The sequence below is a fragment of the Megachile rotundata genome, chromosome 2 (genome assembly GCF_050947335.1).
Source record: "Megachile rotundata isolate GNS110a chromosome 2, iyMegRotu1, whole genome shotgun sequence".
Taxonomy (NCBI): domain Eukaryota; kingdom Metazoa; phylum Arthropoda; class Insecta; order Hymenoptera; family Megachilidae; genus Megachile; species Megachile rotundata.
The window spans coordinates 20,279,183-20,303,328 of record NC_134984.1 but is presented as its reverse complement, the minus strand read 5'-3'; the positions used below and the strand labels follow the sequence as shown (position 1 = coordinate 20,303,328).

Sequence of the window (24,146 nt, the reverse complement as noted above, 5' to 3'; positions counted from 1 at the left end):
TTTGTACTCGAGCGGAGAGGAGCCGGAGGAAGGTTGCGCGTGCTGGATAAGGGAGCGTGTGGGTGCAGATAGCAGAGACGCGCGTATAAATTGCATCGTTTCCCTTGAACGGTTCATCATGGTCGAACGATCGCGTTCTATTGATTACGAGGCCAATTATTGGTCGACGGATGCTTTTATTTTATTTTCGTCCTGCTCTTTTCGACTCCCTTCGGCCGCGACAGCTTGACGCAATCGGGTTCGTTCCCGAAAACCGATTTCTTTTCACCGGAAAACTGGAGATACGTTTATCTTTGGGTTCGTTGACTCGTCGAGGTGATAGGAAATTCTGACCTACGGTTTTTCCTCCTCTCTCGATTTTCCCTCCATTTGAATCCCCGCTCCTATTCCGTATTTCTGATCATTTTTCATCTCCGATGGAATTCAGCCAGCATTACTTCAAATAATCTCAAGATAAAAGTTTCGAATAAAATAAAGATGTTTCAAAAATAACCTTCGAACGAAAGTTTATTCATAGATCTAGAAATTTTTGAAGTCAAATTCTTAGCTCGAAGATATTTTTGCTCGAAACGAAGTTCTCATTCGATAGAAATATTTCTATTGCTATAAACGACTAAAAATATTTTATTCCTCGTTCACAAATATCTTACATGAAACGATGCTTAATTTTGTACTCGGGTGACTAAATCGGTCGCTTCGAAACATTACTGAATTAAACGTCGGACAAGATCCGAGCAGAAATTCCGACTTAGTTCAAAGACCATGTTCGACGAAGTGAATTGAAAGGACAACGAGTGCCGATTGAAAAGAACGATACGAACTTGGATGGAAAAATCGTACACGTATGCTCGGCGGTTAGGTACGCTTAGGTATTCAAACAGCGCGCCGATTGCAACTGCTACGATCGAGTTGAAGTACTTATCGATGTAAGCGTGGCCGATATGCAACGTCGAGGGTGCTTTCCGCCGATAAGCCGTCCTCTTTCGCGTTTCGAGCGCAACTTTGCATTATCGGCACGTTGGTGGAATCCCGCTTATCGAGCAGCCGCTCGTGCCCCGACGATACACAGTAATTTCGCGTTCACCGGCTCGATTCGCGCCAGGATTCAAGGGCTTTTAAACGTCGAACGTGCAATAAAAGGATAAAGAAGTACGGATTTATGCGGCATAAGATTAAAATGTTGTCCGTTCGGATGAATCACGGATAACGATATTGATCCGCATATGCATTTTGTTGCAGCTATGCAGATTTTTATCTACATGCTCATCGATTATCTTTATGTTCTACAGAAATAATTTGCGCTCTAGCGGAATTTAGAATTATTTCACACTTTTTCAGGATGTTTAAAATTGTTTTTAAGAAATTCCTTATTTAGGATGCTGTTTAAAATTGTTTTATAAAATCCTTTATTTAGGATGCTATTTAAAAATGATTTATAAAATCCCTTATTTAGGATGCTATTTAAAATTGTTTTAGAAAATTCCTTATTTAGGATCTTTTTTAAAATTGTTTTATGAAATTCCTTATTTAGGATCTTATTTAAAATTGTTTTATGAAATTCCTTATTTAGGATGCTGTTTAAAATTGTTTTATAAAATCCCTTATTTAGGATGCTATTTAAAATTGTTTTAGAAAATTCCTTATTTAGGATCTTTTTTAAAATTGTTTTATGAAATTCCTTATTTAGGATGTTATTTAAAATTGTTTGATGAAATCCCTTATTTAGGATCTTTTTTAAAATTGTTTTATGAAATTCCTTATTTAAGATCTTATTTAAAATTGTTTTATGAAATTCCTTATTTAGGATCTCATTTAAAATTGTTTTATGAAATTCCTTATTTAGGATGTTATTTAAAATTGTTTTATGAAATCCCTTATTTAGGATGTTATTTAAAATTGTTTTATAAAATCCCTTATTTAGGATCTTTTTTAAAATTGTTTTATGAAATTCCTTATTTAGGATGTTATTTAAAATTGTTTTATAAAATTCCTTATTTAGGATGTTATTTAAAATTGTTCTATAAAATCCCTTATTTAGGATGTTATTTAAAATTGTTTTATAAAATCCTTTATTTAGAATCTTTTTTAAAATTGTTTTGTGAAATAAATGCAAACTATGCCTAACTTAACCTTCTTAATTTGTGTTAAAGTTATTGCAACTTCGATTAGAGAGCATTGTAGGTCATTGAAATTACGAAAGTCCTAGAATGTAACAGAAAATGCAATAACCTATAATTTCCAAAATTGTCCGAGATAAATCTTTGAAATTTTTTAATCTCTCGCGATTGTGCATAATTTGCGAAGAAATAATGGATCGATGCAGCTTATTGTTGGAGATTATCCCTGGAGGCAACGAAGTAAAGGTCGTTGATGAAACGGTACGTATCGAAGCGAGTGCAGCGATGCTTTATCTCGTTAATGTATCTCGGTGTGTACCGATCCGCGAGTTGCTCGGAGATTACGCAATGAAAAAGCCATGGACGTCGCGACGTGTAGGAGATGGTCGCGGTGTGCAAGGTTTCACGGAGATCAGCCGGGTAATTCTTTCGGACGTTAATTCGCTCGCAGCGTCGCGGAAAAGAAGCTTAGAGCAACATCTCGCGCATCGAAAATGTCTCGCTCTTTAAACGACGGATTAAGAGAGTTATCGAGATTCGAACAATTCCGGTTCGTCCGTGCAGATTATAATCTAATCGAACGCGACAATGTACCGTGAATTTCGCGTTCGAAAAGCTCGCTGAACGATTTCGCGTTGCGGTATTAACTCGTTGCGTTTTTCGATTTTCCTCGTCAATCAACCTCCATGCCATCGGAATATTATGCACGGAAATTGAAAACGCGGTTGTATTCAATATACCGCTTTTAATTGCTCCGCGTGTGTGGAAAAAACAATAGATAAAGAAAGAAAGCAATGGTATGGAATAAATTTGAATCCGTAATTCATTGAATCACACAACATCACGCGATAATTCCATTCTATTGCACGCATACGCCTGGCCCCGTAAACCCCCGCTCGAAATACAACTGCGGAAATTAATCGATTCGATGACACGGCGATGTGCTGCGGTTATTAGAAATAACAATTAATTTTTATCCTTTCGTTATTTTTCGAATTATTTTATTATCGTTGTTTTTATTGTTTCCAGGATTTTACGAGCGTTACTATGCATTACATAGCTAAACATTGTTACATCCACATGCGTTCTTTCAACGCCCGAAAATTTGCAAACTCTCACATTAACGACAGAATTATTGCCAGTCAAACTACGAGTTATTGCCACCCCATGTATAATAAAGCCGCCATTGTATATCAATTTCGCAAACCAAGCGCAAAGTTTAAAGTACGAAATGAATCGGGAATAGTTTGAATGAGTTGCCTCTTACGCATGACCGCTAAAACCGCGGCATTCGACGTGTTAATTTTTCAATATTAAATTACGTAAGGAAGTTTGCAAGTTGTCTTTATGAATATCCGTGGGGAAACTTGTGACGCCGTTGCACGTAGCCAGAACGTTAACGGGAAACACGAGGAGGAATTTTGCTAGCCAAATTTGAGCAGCCGGCTACGTCATTAGAGGCGTTTCTGCCTAATTGTTTCAGCGCGTCGAGCATTTGGATCTCTCTGTTGCTCGGGTTTTGGTGGCTCGTAACGTCCCGCGTCTTCGAGGGTTCAGAAATTGCGCGCGTTCCAACATACCGGCCTCTTTGATGACGTATTAATTGCCTCGACTTTGATACATCTCGCGCTACCACCGTGATAATAACGTTTCTCGCGTTGGATCCTTCTCGGGTCAACGCGCAGGCTGCCGATTCGACCTCGCACGATTTTTACGTTTTCTACGTTTACGGTCTTTCACATTTTTACTTAACATATTTGTTTAATGTATTTCGGACGTTCCGATGCGTTTTGATAGAAGGCGTTTGTTAGATTCCGATTGATTAATCAGATTTACAATAAGCACCTAGAATCACGCTGTGATTCAACTTCTGTGTAAACTCGAGTATATCGATGATAATGTTAAAAGACATTCTGGGGAGCTTCGGAGGCTCTTTTAAGTATTTGGGATTCGGTTTTGGAGATAGTGGAAATGGCGAAAAGGACCAATAGGAATTGTCGGATATCAAGGAGTCAGGCGTATCATTCAGAGTCAGTGAGTAAGGGTTTAAGGGTCGTATGACTAATTGTGTACGGAAAGATGACGGGAACATAAAAATATTGATTAACCTAAAGCGATATCCAACACATTGCAATTAATAGAATCATGAAACTTCGCGTCAGTCCGATTACAGAAACGAAGATGCATGTATAATTACTTCGCATCGGACGAGTATAATCACCTACGGTGCTATAGACTCTCGTTATATCGCCGTCTACAGGGGAAGTTGCGCCGGTACTCTTCCAGCATAAATTTCCATTACGAGTTCCCGTTTTGTTTCCTACCAGCCACGTAGAGTATCGTGAAAAATTCAAATTCTAATTCATCCGACCGTCCCCTGTTGGTCCATTTTCTACCACTTTTTTCTCCCGTTCGCATGCGACCATGTGTATCCCCAATGGTCGATATCACTTTAATTAACGCCGAACGAATTAAAAGCGTCCAGACACGAGGGGATCGTCGGCCGGTAAAAACGATAATCCTAGGTCAGTTTTAGTGACGAATTCGCTACAAAAACGCGGCCTTTTTTCCCGTTCGTTTTTCCTCCCCGAGATACATTTTCACAGTACGGATAAAACCGCGTTCGATAGTTGGATCTTTTCGAGCCGTTTCGCTTTGGAGGTTATTCGATCGCGAAGTTTGCCAAATTTGTATAATTCGTTTCTCGAAAAGCGCAATTGAACCGCGATGGAAAAATTGTGCGCGAAATATCTGTCCATGATGGTAGAACGCGGAACAGGGTGGAACGAAGTGAAAGCATTTTGCTGCAACGTTTATTTCGTCCAATTACATTTGGCAGCTGTACCGAGACTCACCGGCAACCGGCCGGATCCTATTGGGCTTGTTTATGGACTTCCATATATCAGCCTTACGAGCACTTAACAGAAAGAAATGGCCGCAATCTTTCGTCTCTAATTCAGTCACTTAACCGCTGGTTAGATCCACTTTGCAGTGACACTCTTTTCCTTCTGCCCAGGATTTTCCTGCTTCGTTGATCGAGCTTGGAAAAATCGCTAAAATATATTGCACTCTTATCGAGTTTCATTCATACAGACCTTCCATGCAATTTCAAGTGAACCCTGATGTGCACTTTAGAAGTTAAAGATTACAAATTCTATAATTTCATGGCATAGAACTTATTGTTTGGGTAACTTGCCATATTCTGTACTCTTAGTTTATCGTAACACATGTTCTCAAAAGTCTGTGTTCCTAAGTACTTCTATCAAACACTGTGACAGTGTGATATGTTTGAAAATTTCCAAATCGACAGATTGTCAAATTTTTAAACATAAAATATAACACTTCGCCAACATGAAATTTTATCAACAAATCGGCGAACGTTCCTTCTCGCAGATTTTTGCTAGGGAAGCGTAGAGCGTTCGACAGTGTACGGCACCCTGGAGGTCGTGAATGAACCGGGGGAAAAAGAGGGGGTGAAGGAAACGAGAAACCCGATGCCAGAGGGGTAACGAAAAGGAGACAGAGGATGATCGAAGCCGCCACGACTTCCTGAAGAAGTAATTTCTGTCGCCTCAAAATCAGTTTCGCCGGACGTCCGTAAATTGCCGGATGCCGGCCACCCTCTCTGATGGGCTTCCACCCTCTCGCCACTCAGCCAGGCTCGACTGACTCCTGGCTACGAGGGGTTTGATCTTTCTTCGACGTTTTTTCTCCCTTCTTGCCTTTTCCTCGAGGAGCATCGTCGATTTTCACCTCCGGCGGCTGCTAAAACGAGTCGAGGGGCGAGAACAGGGGTTGCTCGCTCGCGAAGAAAAGGCGTCGGTGCAATTTGTTGGCGTGTGTCGGCGCCGGTGTCGGTGCCGGTCACGTTTCTCTGATGGGGAAACGATGCGGCCGTTTTCCGTCGCGCGAATTGTGGACAACCCTGAGGGGAACGCAACGAAACGTGGTTACGTGGCGAGAAAAATGAACAACGTGTACCATCCACGCGACACCGTTTACGACTCCGCGAACATCGATCAATTTACCCTGTCTCGAGCGCTGATCGATCGATTTATTCGCCAAGAAGTGGAACGGTTATTAAATAGCAGGGGAAGGGACACGATTCAATGCTTCACTTTTATCGCCCTGATGCATTCGTTCTGGTTTAAAACCTAACGCAATCTGATACACAATTTTATCGTCTAAAACTAGTTAGTGACGATAAAGCTAATTATCCTAATTATTTTTATGTATATCTGTTACGCATATACAACTGGTTATATTACATTTCAAGTTCACATAAGAAGAAATAAATTTGAATTATTGTTAAATAATCAAGATCAAATAACATCGTACATTTCTAGCACTGTAAGATGACGCCACAAGCAAAATTTATTAATAATTTAACAGTTATAAAATTATGACTAGTCAAATTATTTAACCCCTTCCCGTACTTTGACGAGTCTCACTCGTGACGCACTTACAGCACAAATGTAACAAATCTTACTGAAATTTTGAGTACTCTTCAACTTGAAATTTAGGTCCAGCTATAAGTTACATTATCAAGGATTCATGAATATAAAATGGTTACAACATTTTTATTTTCTTTGTTCATTTTAATGTTATAGTCCTGAATAGCCAGCCTTGACTGACGCATCTGTTAAATAAATAGCACGGGAAGGGGTTAAGGTATGATTTAAAGTACCTAGAACAGGTTTCGATAACAAAATTCGTCCTTATAATTGCGTTTTAAGCCGAGTGTCTCTCCCTAAGAATTTTATCAATAAGATATCGATGATCGATCGATAATCGATAGCAGCACCTGTACAAATAGCATTGCGAGGGAATGTTGCGTCGCGTCGGTGACACGGGAATTGAACTCCCCATTCGTTCTCGAACGTAGAACGGTTTTCGCGAAGGGTTGCTAGAACTCCGCTCGAGAATCGCTGGGCGTTGGAGCGAAATGCATCTTCGTACGCCTGCGAGGGTATATTTCGATCCGGTATGCGAGGCAATTCTGAAGAGACGCGCTTTGTTTCAACTCGGAGTATATTAAATTCGCTTGCGGAAGCGTATTGCGTTATCGAGATTTTTCTGTGGAGGGAACTCTGTATTGGAGAGATTGAATTGATCAGACATAGTGCTTATCGGAACACGTTTGATTTTTCTAACTTCACATGTGCTGGGGCAGCAAGGAACGCATTTTTTCACTTGCATTATTTTTTAGGAAAGTTCATTCTGACTTCTGTGATTCGGACATGAGTGATTGTATATTTAAAAGTCTTATATAAATTTTTTTAATTAAATAAAGAGCAGGATCGTAAATTCAATATATACCAATCTACTCGTGTTAAATTACCGTCAGAATAACAAAAGAGAAAAGAGTCATCAATTTAAGAGGTTAACTAACAATTGCACAGCGATCGAAGCATTCCAAAAATGTGATTGCAGCAGCGAGGATCCGAACGTCATAATAACATTGCTTCATCAGGCCAACAAGAGGCTTCATTACCAAGCTTTATCGCTAGCAGAGTGTGAACATATTTCAACAGCAGTCTCGCGACACGAGTACATACACAAAACGAAGTGATACTCGTACAGCGTGTGCCGAGTCCCTTTTGTTCGACGACATTTAACGCGACGCACAGCACCGGGGGTCGACAAATTCTACAGGGTCATTATCGATTAAGCCTGTGCAAATAGTCAAGTAATTCGACTAGCCGATCAAATGCCGTAATCCAATAACTCGAGCCACTCGTGTATACGAAAATGCGTCGGCCGATCGTGGAGTTGCCAACTAAATTATCGGTCGTTGCAATTGCTGTTGACCAGGACAGAGTAACGCCGAAAGAGAGAGCGGGCGAGAGTGAATTAGAGCGAGATCCTACCTCCGACAAAAGATCGAATTAACCTGGTGTACCTAAATTGTCGAATAGTTTGAATTACCGTACGCTAGGGAGTCGCTGGCCAAGTCTCATTTTCGGGTTGCATAGCGCCGCAAGTTAAACCCTATTTCCTTTTCGGACAGGACATTATACTGTGCTTTGTATTGCCATTGACTTACCGGACCATCACGTACACTACTGGAACGTTTTTCGATTGATAATTCTCGTTTGGAACCCATAGCTCGATGGAAAAGAAGCTGCAGACGAACTAAACCGAAACTGTCGAGTGCGTAGCGTTACCTCCATTCTTATCTCCATTGAAGGAACCTAAACATCTACCAACAGTTTACAAACACTTGAAACATATCGAAGAACCCTCTGAATACGTTCTGCACCATAGAAATGAAACACAGTAGAAATTAAAATTTTTTTTAGAATCGAAAGCGTTTCATTAGATTCACAAATTTGGACTTTGTACTTCTGGATATGAATTTTACTTTCACACTTTCGTTATATAATTTGTACTTAAAAATTAATTCTATTATGTTATGACACCTCAGAAAAGATAATAATAATTATTACAAATGATATGACAACCTTTCGTACCTCGTACAAATACCTTTCGTACAAAGTTCAACTATGTTTTATGTAACGAAACCAAGTGTCCGGATACTTATGGACGGTAGTGTATATCATGAGAGTAGTTTGGAGTGTACATCTAAATTCGCAAGTACTCGGATCATTTTCAGTTCTATACCCCCAAATTCTTATATTTGAAATTTCTAAGTTCCCAAATTCGCAAACCCCTAAACTCTTGTATCCCAAATTTCTAACCCCCTAAATTCCTATATTTGACATTTCTAAATTCCCAAATTCACAAACCCGTAAGTACTTGTATCCCAATTTTCTAAACCCCCAAATTCCTATATTTGACATTTCTAAACTCTCAAATTCGCAAACCCCTAAATTCTTGTATCCCAAATTTCTAGCCCCCCAAATTCCTATATTTGCCATTTCTAAATTCCCAAATTCGCAAACCCCTAAATTCTTGTATCCCAAATTTCTAGCCCCCCAAATTCCTATATTTGCCATTTCTAAATTCCCAAATTCGCAAACCCCTAAATTCTTGTATCCCAAATTTCTAACCCCCCAAATTTCTAGCTCCCCAAATTCCTATATTTGACATTTCTAAATTCCCAAATTCGCAATCCCCTAAACTCTTGTATCCCAAATTTCTAGCCCCCCAAATTCCTATATTTGAAATTTCTAAATTCCCCAATTCACAAACCCCTAAACTCTTGTATCTCAAATTTCTAGCCCCCCAAATTCCTATATCCCAATCTGCAAATTGCTGTATGACAAATTTCCAAATTTCCCCACGTCCAATTTCCCAACCTTGAACACCTCAAATTTAGCACTGAACACATCCGAAATTTCGGTACCGAATTCATAACTTTGGAAATATCGAATTTCTATAACACCGAAATAACGAGCGATAAGCGAATGGTTTCCGATAGTTTCTAAAAGCGAAGCCCGATGCATCAGATCGGTCCAATTCGGCTAACGACGCGTAGCGGAGTAGCAAACAACGCATCCATCAGAACCGACATTTTCCACCCACGGTTCTTCCCATGGGCAAAGGGTTAAACGTCGCAGAAAACGCTCGAAAGCCAAACGGGATGAATATCGTGTGTCGCGAGTGTAACACTATATCTTGTCCGGGAAGGTTCGTTCACCCTCGGCGTTCCGTGCATGCATCAGCCTCTTTCAAACGTAGAAACAACGCGTGCCCAGTCAGTGTGATCTGGCTGACAGCGGTGGGAGAAAGCGGGAATTCGCATATGGGACACTCGTGAAAGAAACATCGCGGTCGATGCGACAATTTCTGATACGTTGTCGGGGTCAACAACGATCGACGGAACCGGGACAGGTTTTATGTGGCGCCAGTGTTCTATGTTGTCCGTCGATCATCGTGCCAACTAACGGAGCCTCCCATGGAATAAACTCCGCTTCGAATATTTTCCGCGTTTGTTTTTTATTATCGAATCAAGTACTTGGATCTTGGAGGTAAGAAACGAATACGGGTAAGAGATTAATTGCATCGCGAATTTTCTCCTTGTTTGTTCGAGTAGAATTTTCTGTATCGTGGGAAGATTGAACAGAAGTTTCTACTTTATTTTCCTGGAGCTCCGTTCTCTTGTTACAATTAAACTTTCCGTTGGCAAACTGAGTTGCTTCGCTGTTCTCAAGTTTTATATCATTTTGTATTTCATTTTTGTATTCCTAAATTTCTACATCCCCGAGTTTCCGAATTCCTAAATCTCTTAAAATTTTCCTCAAGTTCCTAATTTCACTTAGTTCCTAAGTTCAAATTGTTGAATCTTGAAGTTTTTTAAAACTCGGAGGAAGAAGTACAAAACGAGTCGACAGATTTTTCTTGGCATCCAGAAGCTGCGACGCGCGCATCTGCTCGAGCGAGCAGCTTTCGCCGGTTGCGCGCTGACAACATCCTCTCGGGTTACACGAGGCAGAACGTTCCGCGCGGAAAGTACCGATTAGGATCCATTAGCATCGTCGTGTCCCGCTTGAGAAATTCTCGCGACTCTAACGAGAAAGCATACACGGGGAAAGTATGCCTGCCGCGCCGGTACACGTGCGGGATGATTCGCTCAGATAGTTTTAAATGATTAATCGTCGGGGGATGCGCTGGTTAAATCTTTCCACGAACTTCGCGAATACGCGCGAAGCTTTTTTATAACCTCCAAAAAACTAGACCTGGAAATTCAAATGGGGGTAAAAATAATCGATATCAGGTTTCTTAGCTTTTTGGATCGAGCAATTTATTTCATTGCAATTTCTATTATTTCGAACATGTTAAAATCAAACAGTGATTTGTTGTACGAACATCATTACATATTTTGAGAATTTTACATAAGAAAATTCAGTAGGTTTTTCTTCGAAAGAAAAATATGTAGAAAAATCATGAATGTCCAAATATCATAAATTAATCGTTATAAAATTGTGGATGTTCTCAACCTTCCTATAATGCAATTTTCTCGCGAATGTGTTCAATATCGTGATTTCACCACCGTCTCCTCTCGAGTCACTAATGTATTGGTCAAACACATTCTTCTGATTGATGGACACTTTCTAACCGTGGCACGCGTGCTCCTTTCCTCTGAAAGCTGGGAACGATTCGGAGGATATATTCGGAATGAAATAAAACTCGATAACACTGGACAATGCGATCTCTTAGATTCAATCGGGCACTTGACTGCGAACTCGACGAAACGGGAGTTTCGTGAAAAGGATTCGCTTGCTCATCGCACGTTCCATGATTTCCCGGACGAGCGTAAAATCGACGCGTTTTCAGGAGCCGGAACGGTTCGTTTCATGCAGGCAGGCTTCACGGTGGAAGAATAGGAAAAGAAAAGGGAGATCAGGGAAAACGCCTGGGGTGTAATTCGATTATCCGCACGAAAGGTGCGAGCCGCTGTTATATGAGGTGGTAATTCGAAGCGATCCCACCCTCTCTCTATGACACGTTGCAGCCAATTCTCGCTGTAATTTAATCGGCTGTCGATACGCGACAATGACGGCCGTAATCTAAAATTGCCTTTCAAGAAGGCGCCTCCTTAGTCCCTGCAACATCCTTTATTGTCGTTCTATCCCTCTCGCCGCGTTCGCGTTACAAATTCGACCCTCTGCACCGTGAAGCTTAATTCACCGAACGGTGTCAATTTTTTAACCGTGTAAATATCCTCGAGCAGCCTACAAGCTTGCTCGAACGCGTTCGAGTTAACGCAATATCTCAAACTTGCAAGCTTAAAAAGTTAACCAACATTCTTATCAGAGATTTATAAAAACATCGATGCAAGTTCGCCTTAAGTAATCGCACTGTTTAGAGCCGATGTTAAAGCATCGAATCCCGTCAACTATGTCCTGAATAATTCTCGCCGTCCATTAGACCGAGCACGCTACTTAAACAGCGTGTAAGTCCGTGAGCTAGGTTAACGCTTTTTTCCTGGAAGAGGTTTTAACGAAGTTGTCGATAAGTCACGCAGATTCTGCAAACAGTTTACTATTTTCCTTCGACCGTCCTGTTGAACGATTGCGCAAACATGGGCGCGGAAGGGAATTAACGTGTTCGAAGATGGCACTTCAGGACCAAACTCTGAATAGGACGATTCCTCGAAGCTGTGCTCTTACCACGACAAGACTTACAAAAATCTTATCATTTTTAGTTATATTGGAAAACATGATAATTTGCTTTAAACATGAGATGTAGCAGGTTTTAGATTACTTTTGTGGTAACCTGTAACTTGTGGGTCCTTCAGTTATTTGTTGAGGGTGACATGTGTGTCATATATGCATCTAAGAGGTAGCTCTAAGATTACTATAGAGATAGCCAATTAGAGTTAGCATATAATGCAGCGGTATCGTCTAATACTTACGCAGACCTTTGGTCTTAATTGATCAAAGAGTTGGCTCTCAAGCGTGTCTCCCGTTCTTACCCTTTGTAGCAAGTGTTTCCGACATCAGGATCAGTGGAATCGCGTAAGCTGCGTCACGAAGCGATTCATTAAGTGGGACACGCGCCCGTTCGCTTTTCAGCAAGCGTTTTGCCCTGGCGGAAGCTCTTTATTATCACCGATGATCGATCGCTCCTGCTTTCTACCTTAATTGATATTTCCTCGAGTCGAACGTCCTTCGCATTTTCTCATTCGTTATTTTCAGCCTCGACTGATTCTCTAGTATATTCTTTAACGAAGAACCCTTTTACAATTTCGACCACCTCGAGGTCTGTCCCGAAAAGCTTGATTGATGGCATATCTGATCCCGTCGTTCGGGGACGACGAAAATAGTTTTGATTGCGGAAGATTAACGATAGGTTCTGATTTTCATGCAGAAGCGCGAACTGTAACCCTTAACCTGGACATGATTTACTTTTGGAAACTTATTTATTTATTTTGTTAAACATTGTTGGGTTTGCTGTGGAGAGTAACATTTTAGGATGTACTGCAAATGACTTAATTCGTTATGTTCGATGTTAAATTTCCCTCAGTTTATTTCATTCGAGATAAGACTATTTTTACGGTAATTTAAATTTGTCGCAGGGAAAGATGTTAATGAGATTATTTGAATATCAGTACTCTGTTATCTGGCTTTCAGCACGAAGGTGCGAACGAAGGTGGACTATTCGGCGCGATGTTTTTGGCACCGCTATTTGACGCGACGTTATTTCCAGAAATCATGAATAAAATTATATTTACAAAAACGGTGGATGTAGCGAGTGGTTTCTGGCGTGTAATAAAGCAATTTTAGACGACCCACGCGGTCGATTCGAATGATCAAGGCGAATCATCGTTCGCGTGCATGCTGACCATTTGAAGGGAAGCGTCTTGAACGTCTCCGGGCAGAGCGGTGATAACCGGAAACGCAGAAATCGTCCGTGCTTCCAAACGACCGACTCGAATCGAATCGAATCGAATAGTCATGCCATCGCACGAAAATCTACATCCATAATCGTCGGTATGAAATTCAAATCGGATCTTTGGTGCGGCTCGGCTTTGGCGCGAACTTTGGACGAAAGTTTCCCTTTGAAAGGAAACGCCCGGGAAAAGTATGCGGCGTACACTTCGCGGCTGGCATTCAACGCGACGAACTTCAAATACTTGAAATACTTGAGGCACTTCGCTTGCAAAAGAGGAAATTATAGAACGCTCGTCCGACCTAGCCCGATAGACGAGCTTCTTTCGATCAGCGTCGTTCTTCTCTGAACTCGTGTCGGATAAAGGAATTGCTTCTTCGGAAAGTACGATGCTGAGGAAATTTTTTATCGCTCGCATTTTCAGATGGGCGAAACACGATTAAAAGAAATTCGTGATGCGAACGTTTCTTTCATCAAATACTACCGAAAACGTTAACGATGTAATTAAATATAAAATTACGGACTAAAATCTGAGATGACTCTTATATTTCATGTCGTAAAGTCTCATTAGGAACATTTCGGAAACTTTCATCAGCGACTGTATTTTTCTCAGGTGCATGCTCCTCAATAATTACTTTCCCTTGATCCAGTCGTGCAAACAAACAATTAATCTTTTTGATCGAAGTGTAATTACAACCGATGTACTACACGTGTTTCATAGATTAAAGGCACAATATACTCTTGCACTATAGTCTACCTCTACTTTAAACACCCAGTGTTACAAAACAGTATACACTTTATCCCGAATACAGTACCTGTGACAAGTCACACAGGATTTCGAGCTAATCTACCATACATGAGGGTCATTTCAAGTTAACCTACCTCGTATGAAGATCATTTCCAGTTAATCTACCACATGGCAGGTTTGAGTCACACATTAGGATCATTTCCGCTTATATTAAGTGGATCATTTATATTCAGATCATTTCGATGACAACAGAAAATGAGAACATTGTTGGAATTTGAAGGAAAAATCTCGGATTCTACGAGGTCTGTCGATGAAAACCAGGGACGTGCACCTTAAACTCGATTACGGAGGATCAACTGGTCCGTAAAGACGGGGCTGGCTTCATATCCGGAAAGATCCATGTGCGTGTTCGCGTATAAGCTTTCGAGTACGCTGGTAATCTGGTCCGAGAGATACGGGACGTCATCCTATCGTGCATCACGACGTGGCTGCATGCCCGAAGTAAGCCTATTAGCGCGCGGGCTTATTAGAGGATGCCATCTGACCCAAATTCCACGTTCCTATTGGCCAGAGGCGTAGCGAACCGCGGATACGCCTGATATGAATTTATGATTACGTTTTCCTACTAATTCTACCAAAATTGATGTGTTCGTTTGTACCGCTTTTTCGTTCCCCGCTTATCTCCGAATGAGGATTCTGCTGGGTGAAATGGTCATATAATGCTGGATGGAAGCTTATATTGGTATGATACTTTCCAGAGGTAGTCGTTTCATTTTAGTATAAAAATTGGAGGATTTGGAATTTTGAAAAGTTATGTGGACTTTCTCGGGGCTAGATATTCAAATTCAAAATTGGGATTTGAAGATTATTTTTACTCATCTAATTTGCTATGAGCCTGGTTCAGATTGGCTGTAAACTTTAGAAATGAAACTTACTGAAAGCAATTTTATCCTTAACCCTTCGAGTACTGAATTATTTGAAGACTGTCATGGGACGGATTTAATTTATCGCTATATGGATTAATATGTAAAAGTCTTATTAAATTCAAATGACGCGTAAGACTCGTCCACCGTAACTTCGCGCAAGTAAACAGATAAAGAGTTTCACTCGTCAAATGTACCCAAAGGGTTAACACTGTATTAAAGCATTTATTCTTAACACTGTATCGCAAAGTGTCGATATAGCAAATCTCAAAATCTTCTCAATGGAAGAACATCCTCAGCGAAGAGCAACATAAATCAAATGTTTCCCATAAATATATCAATGATCATATTCCCAGAGGGTGATGCATTATGCTCGAAATTAACGCGTCGTCGCGGAGACTTTGATAAACCGTTGACCGTCGACCCTTTTGCAAGCAAGTTGTGATCGATAAAGCGGGTTTCGCTATTGTGGCAAAACAACGCGATATTGCCCGAACGTACCTATATCAAGACGAGTTTTGTCAGGCAAAATTGCGAGCGGAAACACCGGCTCGAACTCGTCGTGTCGGCGTATATACTCGTTGCACCGTTAAGCCGAAAATGCGCGAGAGCTTTCGTTTCGCCACCTCGTTCGTCTCGATTCGAAGCGTTCGGACGTACACGGGAAATTTGTTACGTTCGTCCGTTTCATTTCATCGTCACGCTCGCATTAATGTGAAAACGTTGTAGAACAAAAGCTCTTGTAACGATGCGTTTACCATCGTGTACGAACGGTAATTCCGTGTACCTACGTTTTAACTAAAAATTCGGGACCTTGTCCCGCGAATTTTTCTTTCGGTTTTTCACCCCGACAAGGTACAGTACACAGTTTCATTTTTGTGCAAGGGAAAAATTTGTACACGTATAAAATTGAAATACTGTACGTCAAATTTTAACGCCGGAAAGCGTTACTGAAATAATATTGCTATTTCAAAAGTAAGTTATTTTACTTTTTTCGAAATGCGCATTTTACTATACAGTTCTAATTTCAGGAAATTATGTAAACTCTACTTGCTTCTCAATTTAAAAATATTTACTTAATAATGGTGTATTTAACCTTTGCACTTCTTTATTTTTTTTTAACCAACCAACTGTTTAATTTATAAAATAGATCAAGACAGGGTTCTCAATATTAAAATATATATATTCGACCAATCTATTCTTTATTTTTTTTAACCAACCAACTGTTTAATTTATAAAATAGATCAAGACAGGGTTCTCAATATTAAAATATATATATTCGACCAATCTATTCTTTATTTTTTTTTAACCAACCAACTGTTTAATTTATATAATAGATCAAGACAGGGTTCTCAATATTAAAATATATTCAACCAATCTATTTATCTGAATTATAAGATTCAAGAAAAATGTGATATCGACACTCGACAAGGGGTTAATGCTAAAATCTGTAAACTCTTTAATAAAAGAATTACCTCCTTTGCTTTCAACTAGTTGAAGAGAGTTGTACTTTTTAGTTAATTTGTAGTTTTTAATGAGATAGAATAAAAATTGCTAATGGAGACATGGTAGCTAATAGATCCTCCTTTTTAAATTCATCCGAAGAGTACATCAAAACCGTTAATTTCGTGTATGCAATAGGATTAAAGTTGAAAGTAGTAGTTTAAAGAGGAGTTGAAAGGGCGCATTCCTGAAGCGCTTCCAGTTACACGGTACTCGGTAACGATGGCGAGATTCTTTCCTCGTTCTTGAAACGAATCTCTTCTTTCGCTGGCTCTGTAAGACACTCGGATTATCGGTAATCGTAAAAATGCCGTCAGATTCGTGCCAAACGGAGCAATCCGACGCTTTGCGCGACTATCTCGTTTAAACGGAGACGTTGATCCTCGTTACGTGAAAAAATGTCCATCTCGGAAAGAAGGAAAATAAAAGAAAAGAAACGAAGCTCGCTGTAACGAAGCTGTAAATGAGGCCCGTTCAACGCGGCGAAATTCCGCGAGGAAAATTAGCGTGGAAGATAATATTATTAACGAGGGTATTATAGAAGACAAATTGGCCAGTTGAAATCGTTAATATTCGATCTTGAAATTTTCTACGTAAATGGAACGTAATTAGAAAAAAAAATCTCGTCTGAAAAGTTGGATACTTTGTCCAGTGATTACTACGGTCATTATGTTCTCCGGGCTATTAAGGAATTTCTTTTCTGTAAGGATTTTAAAGTCAAATGACTACCTGCAGAAGTTCCTTTGAGACTTTGTTTTCGAGAGAAGTCAGTTTCGCGAATTAAAACTTAGCTTGTTACATTGACGGTGTTAAACGTGTAACTTTTAGATAGGCTTTTCCCCAACTTTCTGTCATTATACGTTTGTCGAGGACTCGTTAAAAGGCTCTCGAAGAATTTCCTTTGTGATATTTCTTCGTATCGAATTTAAGCGAAATTCAAATTCAGGGTTGAAAGGGTTAATGAGCGATATGACGGAGCAGCTAACAAGCCTGATACTCAATTTCCTGTTTATCGATTATGTTACAGCCTCATTCACCGAGATACTAGACCAGAACCAGCAATAAGGTGTTCCACGTTGAGAGGAGCCACAAGATTGCCATCGGCGCCGGATCATCGCAGCGAGGCTCGTCTCAGGACGGACCCAAAGGTGTTGGTTTTCGTGGAAACGTTATACTCGATGCTAGGAAAGAACATTGCGGAGCTGCTCGTCTCTAATCGAATCAAGTAAGTCTAACATTAACCTGGATTTTTATCTAACAGTTTTCATACATGTGTCAGGTTCGAAATTAATGAAGCACATAACTGGCCAACAAGCTTGCTGTATATTTTATCAAATACACCACATGGATCGTGTTATAATAGAAACACGTCGGGTAATTAAATGTCTGAAGGCACTCTTAAATTAATTCAAACGGGCGCGTTATCGTTCGCTCATGCAGAAACAGGTCGAACGAGCGATAAAGCAGGCGGTCAACGTTTAAAGACAAAAATGGAACGTCTAATAAATCATAATCGTCGAGGTCGATTTTTATCGCCGGTTCTTGAACGATCGATCTTCAAACTCTTCTGTGTCGTCGATGAAAAATGCAAAGAGCAAAAATATTTACAGTGATGCTTTTTGTCGCGATATTTTATTCGTGTCTTATGGGTACATATTTGTGATTTTCAAGTTATCTGTGGTAACAATTCGAGCTAGTTAGTCTGGGAAATTAGGACCACTTGTCAGAGAGAGGAATTACATCTCCTCAAACTTGGAATTAGAAACAATTAGCATTCCCATGACTCGAGTTTATTAAAGTGTTTGTAAAAATGAATGAGCTGATCTCCAACGCGTTGACACAATATCAACATTCTTGAAGTCTTATGTCACTGTACTACTCTACAAAATAAAAATTAATTGATTCAACTTGTTATTTCTACCTTCCTCAAGTTTGTTCTATAGCTCATCTGTTAACAAAGAGATAATTCAGTTTTCAATTGCGTCTATGGTATCGTTCGAATCTCATAATAGATGGCAGAGCGTTGAATGGACTGCATTCAAGCAAATGAGCATTCTAAAATGCAGAATAGTTAGCAGTTTCGCGAAAACTAGGCCGTTCTCGTTTAGCTTCGAACGAGGCTGCTTGGAGTCGTTGCAGCTAATCGTAGAACGTAATTTAAGTATCCACGGGTCTAAACTCTCGATTTCAACTCGATCGCTTCTTTGTTCCGCGGTTCGCGTGATATCGCGCGATTACTGCTTCTTGCAAACTGTGCAAGTACATGATAAAGCGGAGAAAATATCCTGGAAGAGAAGTCGGGAAAGAATTTTTTCATAGCCTGCAATATTGAAAAGAGTAGAAGGTAGAAATACGGAGAATATTTGTATTGCGTCTTGTACCTCACAATTCGCGTATTTTCTCTTCTTTCTCTTGCAAATACTGGAATATTCAATTGAAAAGATTAAATGTTGCTGCGTTTCGCATGCTTTCAAATAACTTAAGCTTTAACGTACTATAAATTAGAAATATTATAAATAGTATAGAACGTGCTTGGATTACATGTTCGTTTAATTCCTGTGTCTGTGTTAGATAAAACATAGCGTACATAAAACATGCGGTATCTAACGTTAGATGTAGAATTTTCATTTTTATAAATCAGCGCAATCGTGAACACGAATCTGGACAGAAATTATTAACTGAATAAGTTCTCATTAAATAGCAGTATCTTAGTGAATAATATCTTAATGTTTGTAATGTAGCAAAGCAGAGAAAGGAAAAAGGTTGCGATGTAAATCCCAAGGAGAAACTTTTTCGAGCCAATAAATATTGTCCGAAAGTTAGTTCCGTTAACCCTTAGTGACGTGACAGATAAAACTCGGGGAAACATCCCATTCCTAAAGGGATTCGTGAGAAAAAAAATGCCTCTCCATTTACCCCCCGATTCGAGCCGGTTTTTCATCGCCGAAAATTACTTTTGTTCAACGTACTGAATTTTAAACGACACTCTCGACCCGCCTTAGTGGATCGACGAGGAAAAACGAATCTCTAAATCACCGAAGGATTTAAATCTCGATCAGCCGGTGCGCGCAGCCAGAGAAGACTTCTCTGCCCATAAAGAAGAATCGATCTATTAACGGTACACGCATATATCCATTAAAAGAAAGCCTTCTAAAAAGAGGCGTGACAGGGCCGGATTTAACGACGGAGAGAAGCTTTCGAAACCCAATTCGAGCTGAATTAACGGAGATTTTCCGTCGTCCGACACGAATCGATTTCCATCGCTTCTGTATTTAAACGAAAATACTATCTACTTCCAATTTAACGCTGCGCGATCGTTGGTAGGATGTCAACGTTGTTTACAATTAGGATTAACATTTATTTGATCGATGATCTGAATTGCTAATTAATACTGATGAGTTCATTTTTCTTATTTGAGACTTACGCAATAGCTGAGCGGGCGTAGAAATATTTTCACGTCGCTTTTGCAAGTTTACGAACTTGTAAGCCTTTGAATCTAAGCTACGTTGAAATTTATAGATTCGAAGATTTGGCTATTGTAATCACCTACTAAAACACGCTACAATTCCCATTTGGTTGTCCAAAGTACCCGTAACACGTGGCAAGCGAAATTCCTGGCCTGCAGTCGTCTTCGACTAAGGGGTTAATCATGAGCTAGGGTCATATACGTAACGCGTGGTCCGAGTTACGTATTCGCGATCGTACGCAGGGTTGTAAGTCTAAGCCCGTTGAACCGATTCTTGGATAATCACGTAGTAATGACCAACTAATGCAACGTGATGGGAGTCCAAGCCTGGACGACTAGGAGGAATTACTCTGTATGCAGCAGCTCACCGCGAAGTTGGATAGACAGGAGCGAATAACGGGTAGAAACAGACAGGGACAACGATATAACCTTCCCAGGGAGATCCGGATGAAGCGTCATAGGTGGATAAAGTGGCGGGAGCAGAGTATGACAGAGAGCATGCAAGTTACGTGGCTCTGTATACGGTGGTTCTCTCGGTGTGTTCCATCAGGGTGGATCGTAACGCGAGCCGGTGGTGTGACAAAGGGGTGTGTAAGTCGGTCGACGCGTTCACGTGTTTTGCGTGTGCGCGCGTGTGTGTCCGTCATCCGATAATCGGAAAGCCAACCGGCGCACCTGTACGCGTCTAACCAACGCGTGAGCCAGAGACCGACATAGGCTGTGGACGAGCCTCTCGTTTGCTTTATCCGGTGCAATTTCATAATCGATAATCGAGACCGGGACACGGGGTGGCAGCGCTGGACACTCGCCGGACAACATCCAGCTGCGTTGCGGGATACACCGGCAAATTTTGTTTTCAGAGATTGCTAACAGCTGCGAACGGATCCGCGATATCTGGATTTCGCTAACGACTCGCTTTTTGCTTTCGATACTGACGGAGCTCCTTCCGCTTAACGCAACCCTTATTAACTCGAATACTCGATGTTCAAGATATTCGTCGTACACATATTTATATTTTCATATGAACTTATATAAGATATTTTCTCAAATTTATAAAAAATATACAGCCATAAATATCGCATATGTTATGGACATTAAATGTAAAAAGCATGAAAAGTGTAGAATATAAAATATACAAACGATTTGCATATGGAGAACTCCATCGTGTAAGGAAATCGTATGCAAAGTAACCCTTCAGCCTCGCTCGACATAATCTTTAAACCACCCACTTGTCCAAAGCATCGCACAAAGCCCTCGAACGTGCACGAGACAAAAACACGCAGGAGATATATCATTTATGCAGTTCCTCCCCCGTTTAAACAGCCGTTTGTCCTGCGATATGTTAAAAGTGTCGTGAACAGGCACGCACGCACTATTTCATCGATATGCGAGAGACAAGGCTGATCGTTCCTTATCCGAAAACAATGTATCAGGTGATATCGATCAAGCTCATCCCCCATGCAGGGTGGTTCGCGCCCTTCCTTTCCGTTTTCGCCGGTTTTGTTATTTTTTACCGTGTCCCCGGGTACTAATGCAGTGTGCACCACGACACTCGTTACTCGTGACATCGACATGGGGCGAGGGTGGGTCGGCTACGGGGTAAGCGTTCCATGCCACGTCGCCGGGGGTTGAAACACCGATCGACCCTTTGTTACGTGTATTTTTTCACCGCACGCACGTTACCGTTTCATTCGCGCGTCTGGCTCTCTTCGATCTTTTTATGCTGCGCCCCTAACCCTTGCGGAGGGGTGCCGTTTGTGTCTGAATGAACGAAGACTGTTCCGTGAAGAGCACTTGAACTTTCGATGAAAGGGTCTTCGATCGATGCTGCGAACGTCAGGGTCGGAAATTTTTCTGCCGGAGTCAAGAAACTTTGGAGTTTAATTCGAGATGCAACTTCGGGAAGTCGGGTCTTTAGCGATGTACGAATTTGAGGATTTTTGTTTTTGTAAAATCGGAAGTTTCTGATAATTGTCTAACTTCACAATTTGACGTTTTATAACTTTGGAGTTTAGAACCTAAATAAATTCAGAAATTTAAAGATTCGACAAATTACTATTCAAAGACATTCCTACAGTAGATAGCTTATCTTTCTCGATTGAAAAAGTATCACCTACCATTACCCTATCAGCCATCGCCACCTAATAAGAGTGGTCGATTCTCATAAAAATTTGAGAATAACACGGCAGCGAACGATAACTACGACCCTAAATAACACGAATCAGCGCTGCATGTATCGTTTTCTGATCATTAAACACCAGGAGCTTTGAAAGATTTGCGATTTGGCCAACGGCGCGTGCATCACCCTCGATCTACCCTGAAACATCATTAACGAGGGTGGAGTCAGTGTTCCAACCCCTATGCAGAACCGACACGGAATACAGCTTCATAAATACGCGACATTTCATACGTACTGTCTGCTCGCCGTGACGCTTGCTTCGGGACATGACGTACGAGCGACAGCCACCGGACTTCGCGGATTTCCGTTTGAAATAAATATGTATCTGCCTGCACGGTTTCCGACAGAGCTGCTACTGTGTACGTGCGTCTGCGTTTATACGCGTTTTTCCCTTTTTTTCATTCACGTGGTTACACGCGCGAAAAACAGGGAAATTATGAACGCCGACGGGCAGAGAATTATTGCACCGTTCTACGGCTGGACCGGTGCCAGCGAATCGAAGAATAGCTCGCTCGCGTTTCCTCGAATAATATTTACCAACAGGAAGTGGGATTCGCGGGAAGGGATTAAGGCGTTCGATGAAAATCGAGAAGGTAATTCGATGCTAAGTGGACGAGGACGAATCGTTTTACGATAAAATCTGACTGCGGAGAACAGCGAGGTGTTCTTTGTAGATCCATATTTTGTGGACAACGAGTTATTAATATTTAATATTTTAAAACATTTTAATATTTATACGTTGAAATTTTCTGTTATACTTGCTAATAACATGTTTCGACAACGAGGTAATTAAATAAGCGATTTTACTTCTGTAAAAAAGTTCAAATGAACAAAATTCAATAAATTTTAAATTATATCGAAAAACCGTAACGGAGTTAATGTTCTCAGAAATCTTGGAGCAAACAAAGTATAATTGGCCCTAAATTACCTCGTACTTAATCCGGTCATGATATTTATCGGGCAATGATATTTATATGCAGCTTTTTCCAGCAGCCTGCAATCGACGCATATATAGTTTTCGCATGAAACTCAAATATTAATTCAACGGGCATCCGATAATATTATAATCAATGACTGTTTAAACGGGCATTGTGCATTATAATTACGGCATTAAAAATGTATTAATATCAGCAGCTTGAAAGCATCATCGAACGATCCGAAAATCCATTCGCGAGAGGGATTTTCCGCGTCTCTGTCGATTTTTTCTTTTATCGACAAAATCGAATCACACGGAGTCGGTTCGGTGGCCGCGGTCGATTAAATCAGAAACCAGAAACGGATCCAGCGACGGGTTAATCAGGATCGAAACAAATTACGGCCGAATGTCGAGCAGATCGAGGCCCCAGCCTTGCCAATTAGAGGCCGTATTTTAAACTAATTCCGAGGCCAACGGTTTGGCTAAATGCCCTCCGTGGTTTTCACCTAATTATCTCGACGAGCTGGCAATCGGCTCAAACAGCTGGAAAAGTCACGAGTCCGGTTATCCGCGTTTTTGTCGCGATTCGATGGTTCCTGCTGCAATTCGAGCAAACGATTATTGCGGAAGTTGATACACGATCGAGGAACAATCGACGCTGGATAAAAGAAAAGAGATCCATTTGTTCTTGCCAGGGCTGGACGTAATTGATCGAATCCACTCGACAAGACCGAGCACCGTAATAATGATCACTATGCTCAATTACCTTCTCGATGCTTCGCTATTCGTTCGTGAAATCCTTCCGAACCCTATCTACTCTTCTTCTACAGCTTTTTATCCGATGTCTTCTGTCGAGTAACGTTGTTTACCTCTTAAAACGTTGATGCGATTATGCTGCGATGAAACGAGTGCTTCGATTTCTTCAACTTCGATATTTAAGGGGTTGAAAATTTAGTGCCGTGTTTTAGAGTGTAGCTTTGATTTTTCAATTAGGCA

The 24,146-nt window shown here is 40.7% G+C and overlaps 1 protein-coding gene across 3 annotated transcripts in view; it reads left to right on the top strand.

Moving 5' to 3' along the window:
• sfl (N-deacetylase and N-sulfotransferase sfl) overlaps positions 1-24,146 on the top strand; it is a 131,658-nt gene that overhangs the window by 61,256 nt on the left and 46,256 nt on the right. For all 3 annotated transcript variants that reach the window (XM_076542246.1, XM_012293481.2, XM_076542245.1), the window contains one exon: positions 17,617-17,814. In XM_076542246.1, the coding sequence (XP_076398361.1) occupies positions 17,617-17,814 (198 nt within the window). The remainder of the gene's footprint in view (positions 1-17,616; positions 17,815-24,146) is intronic.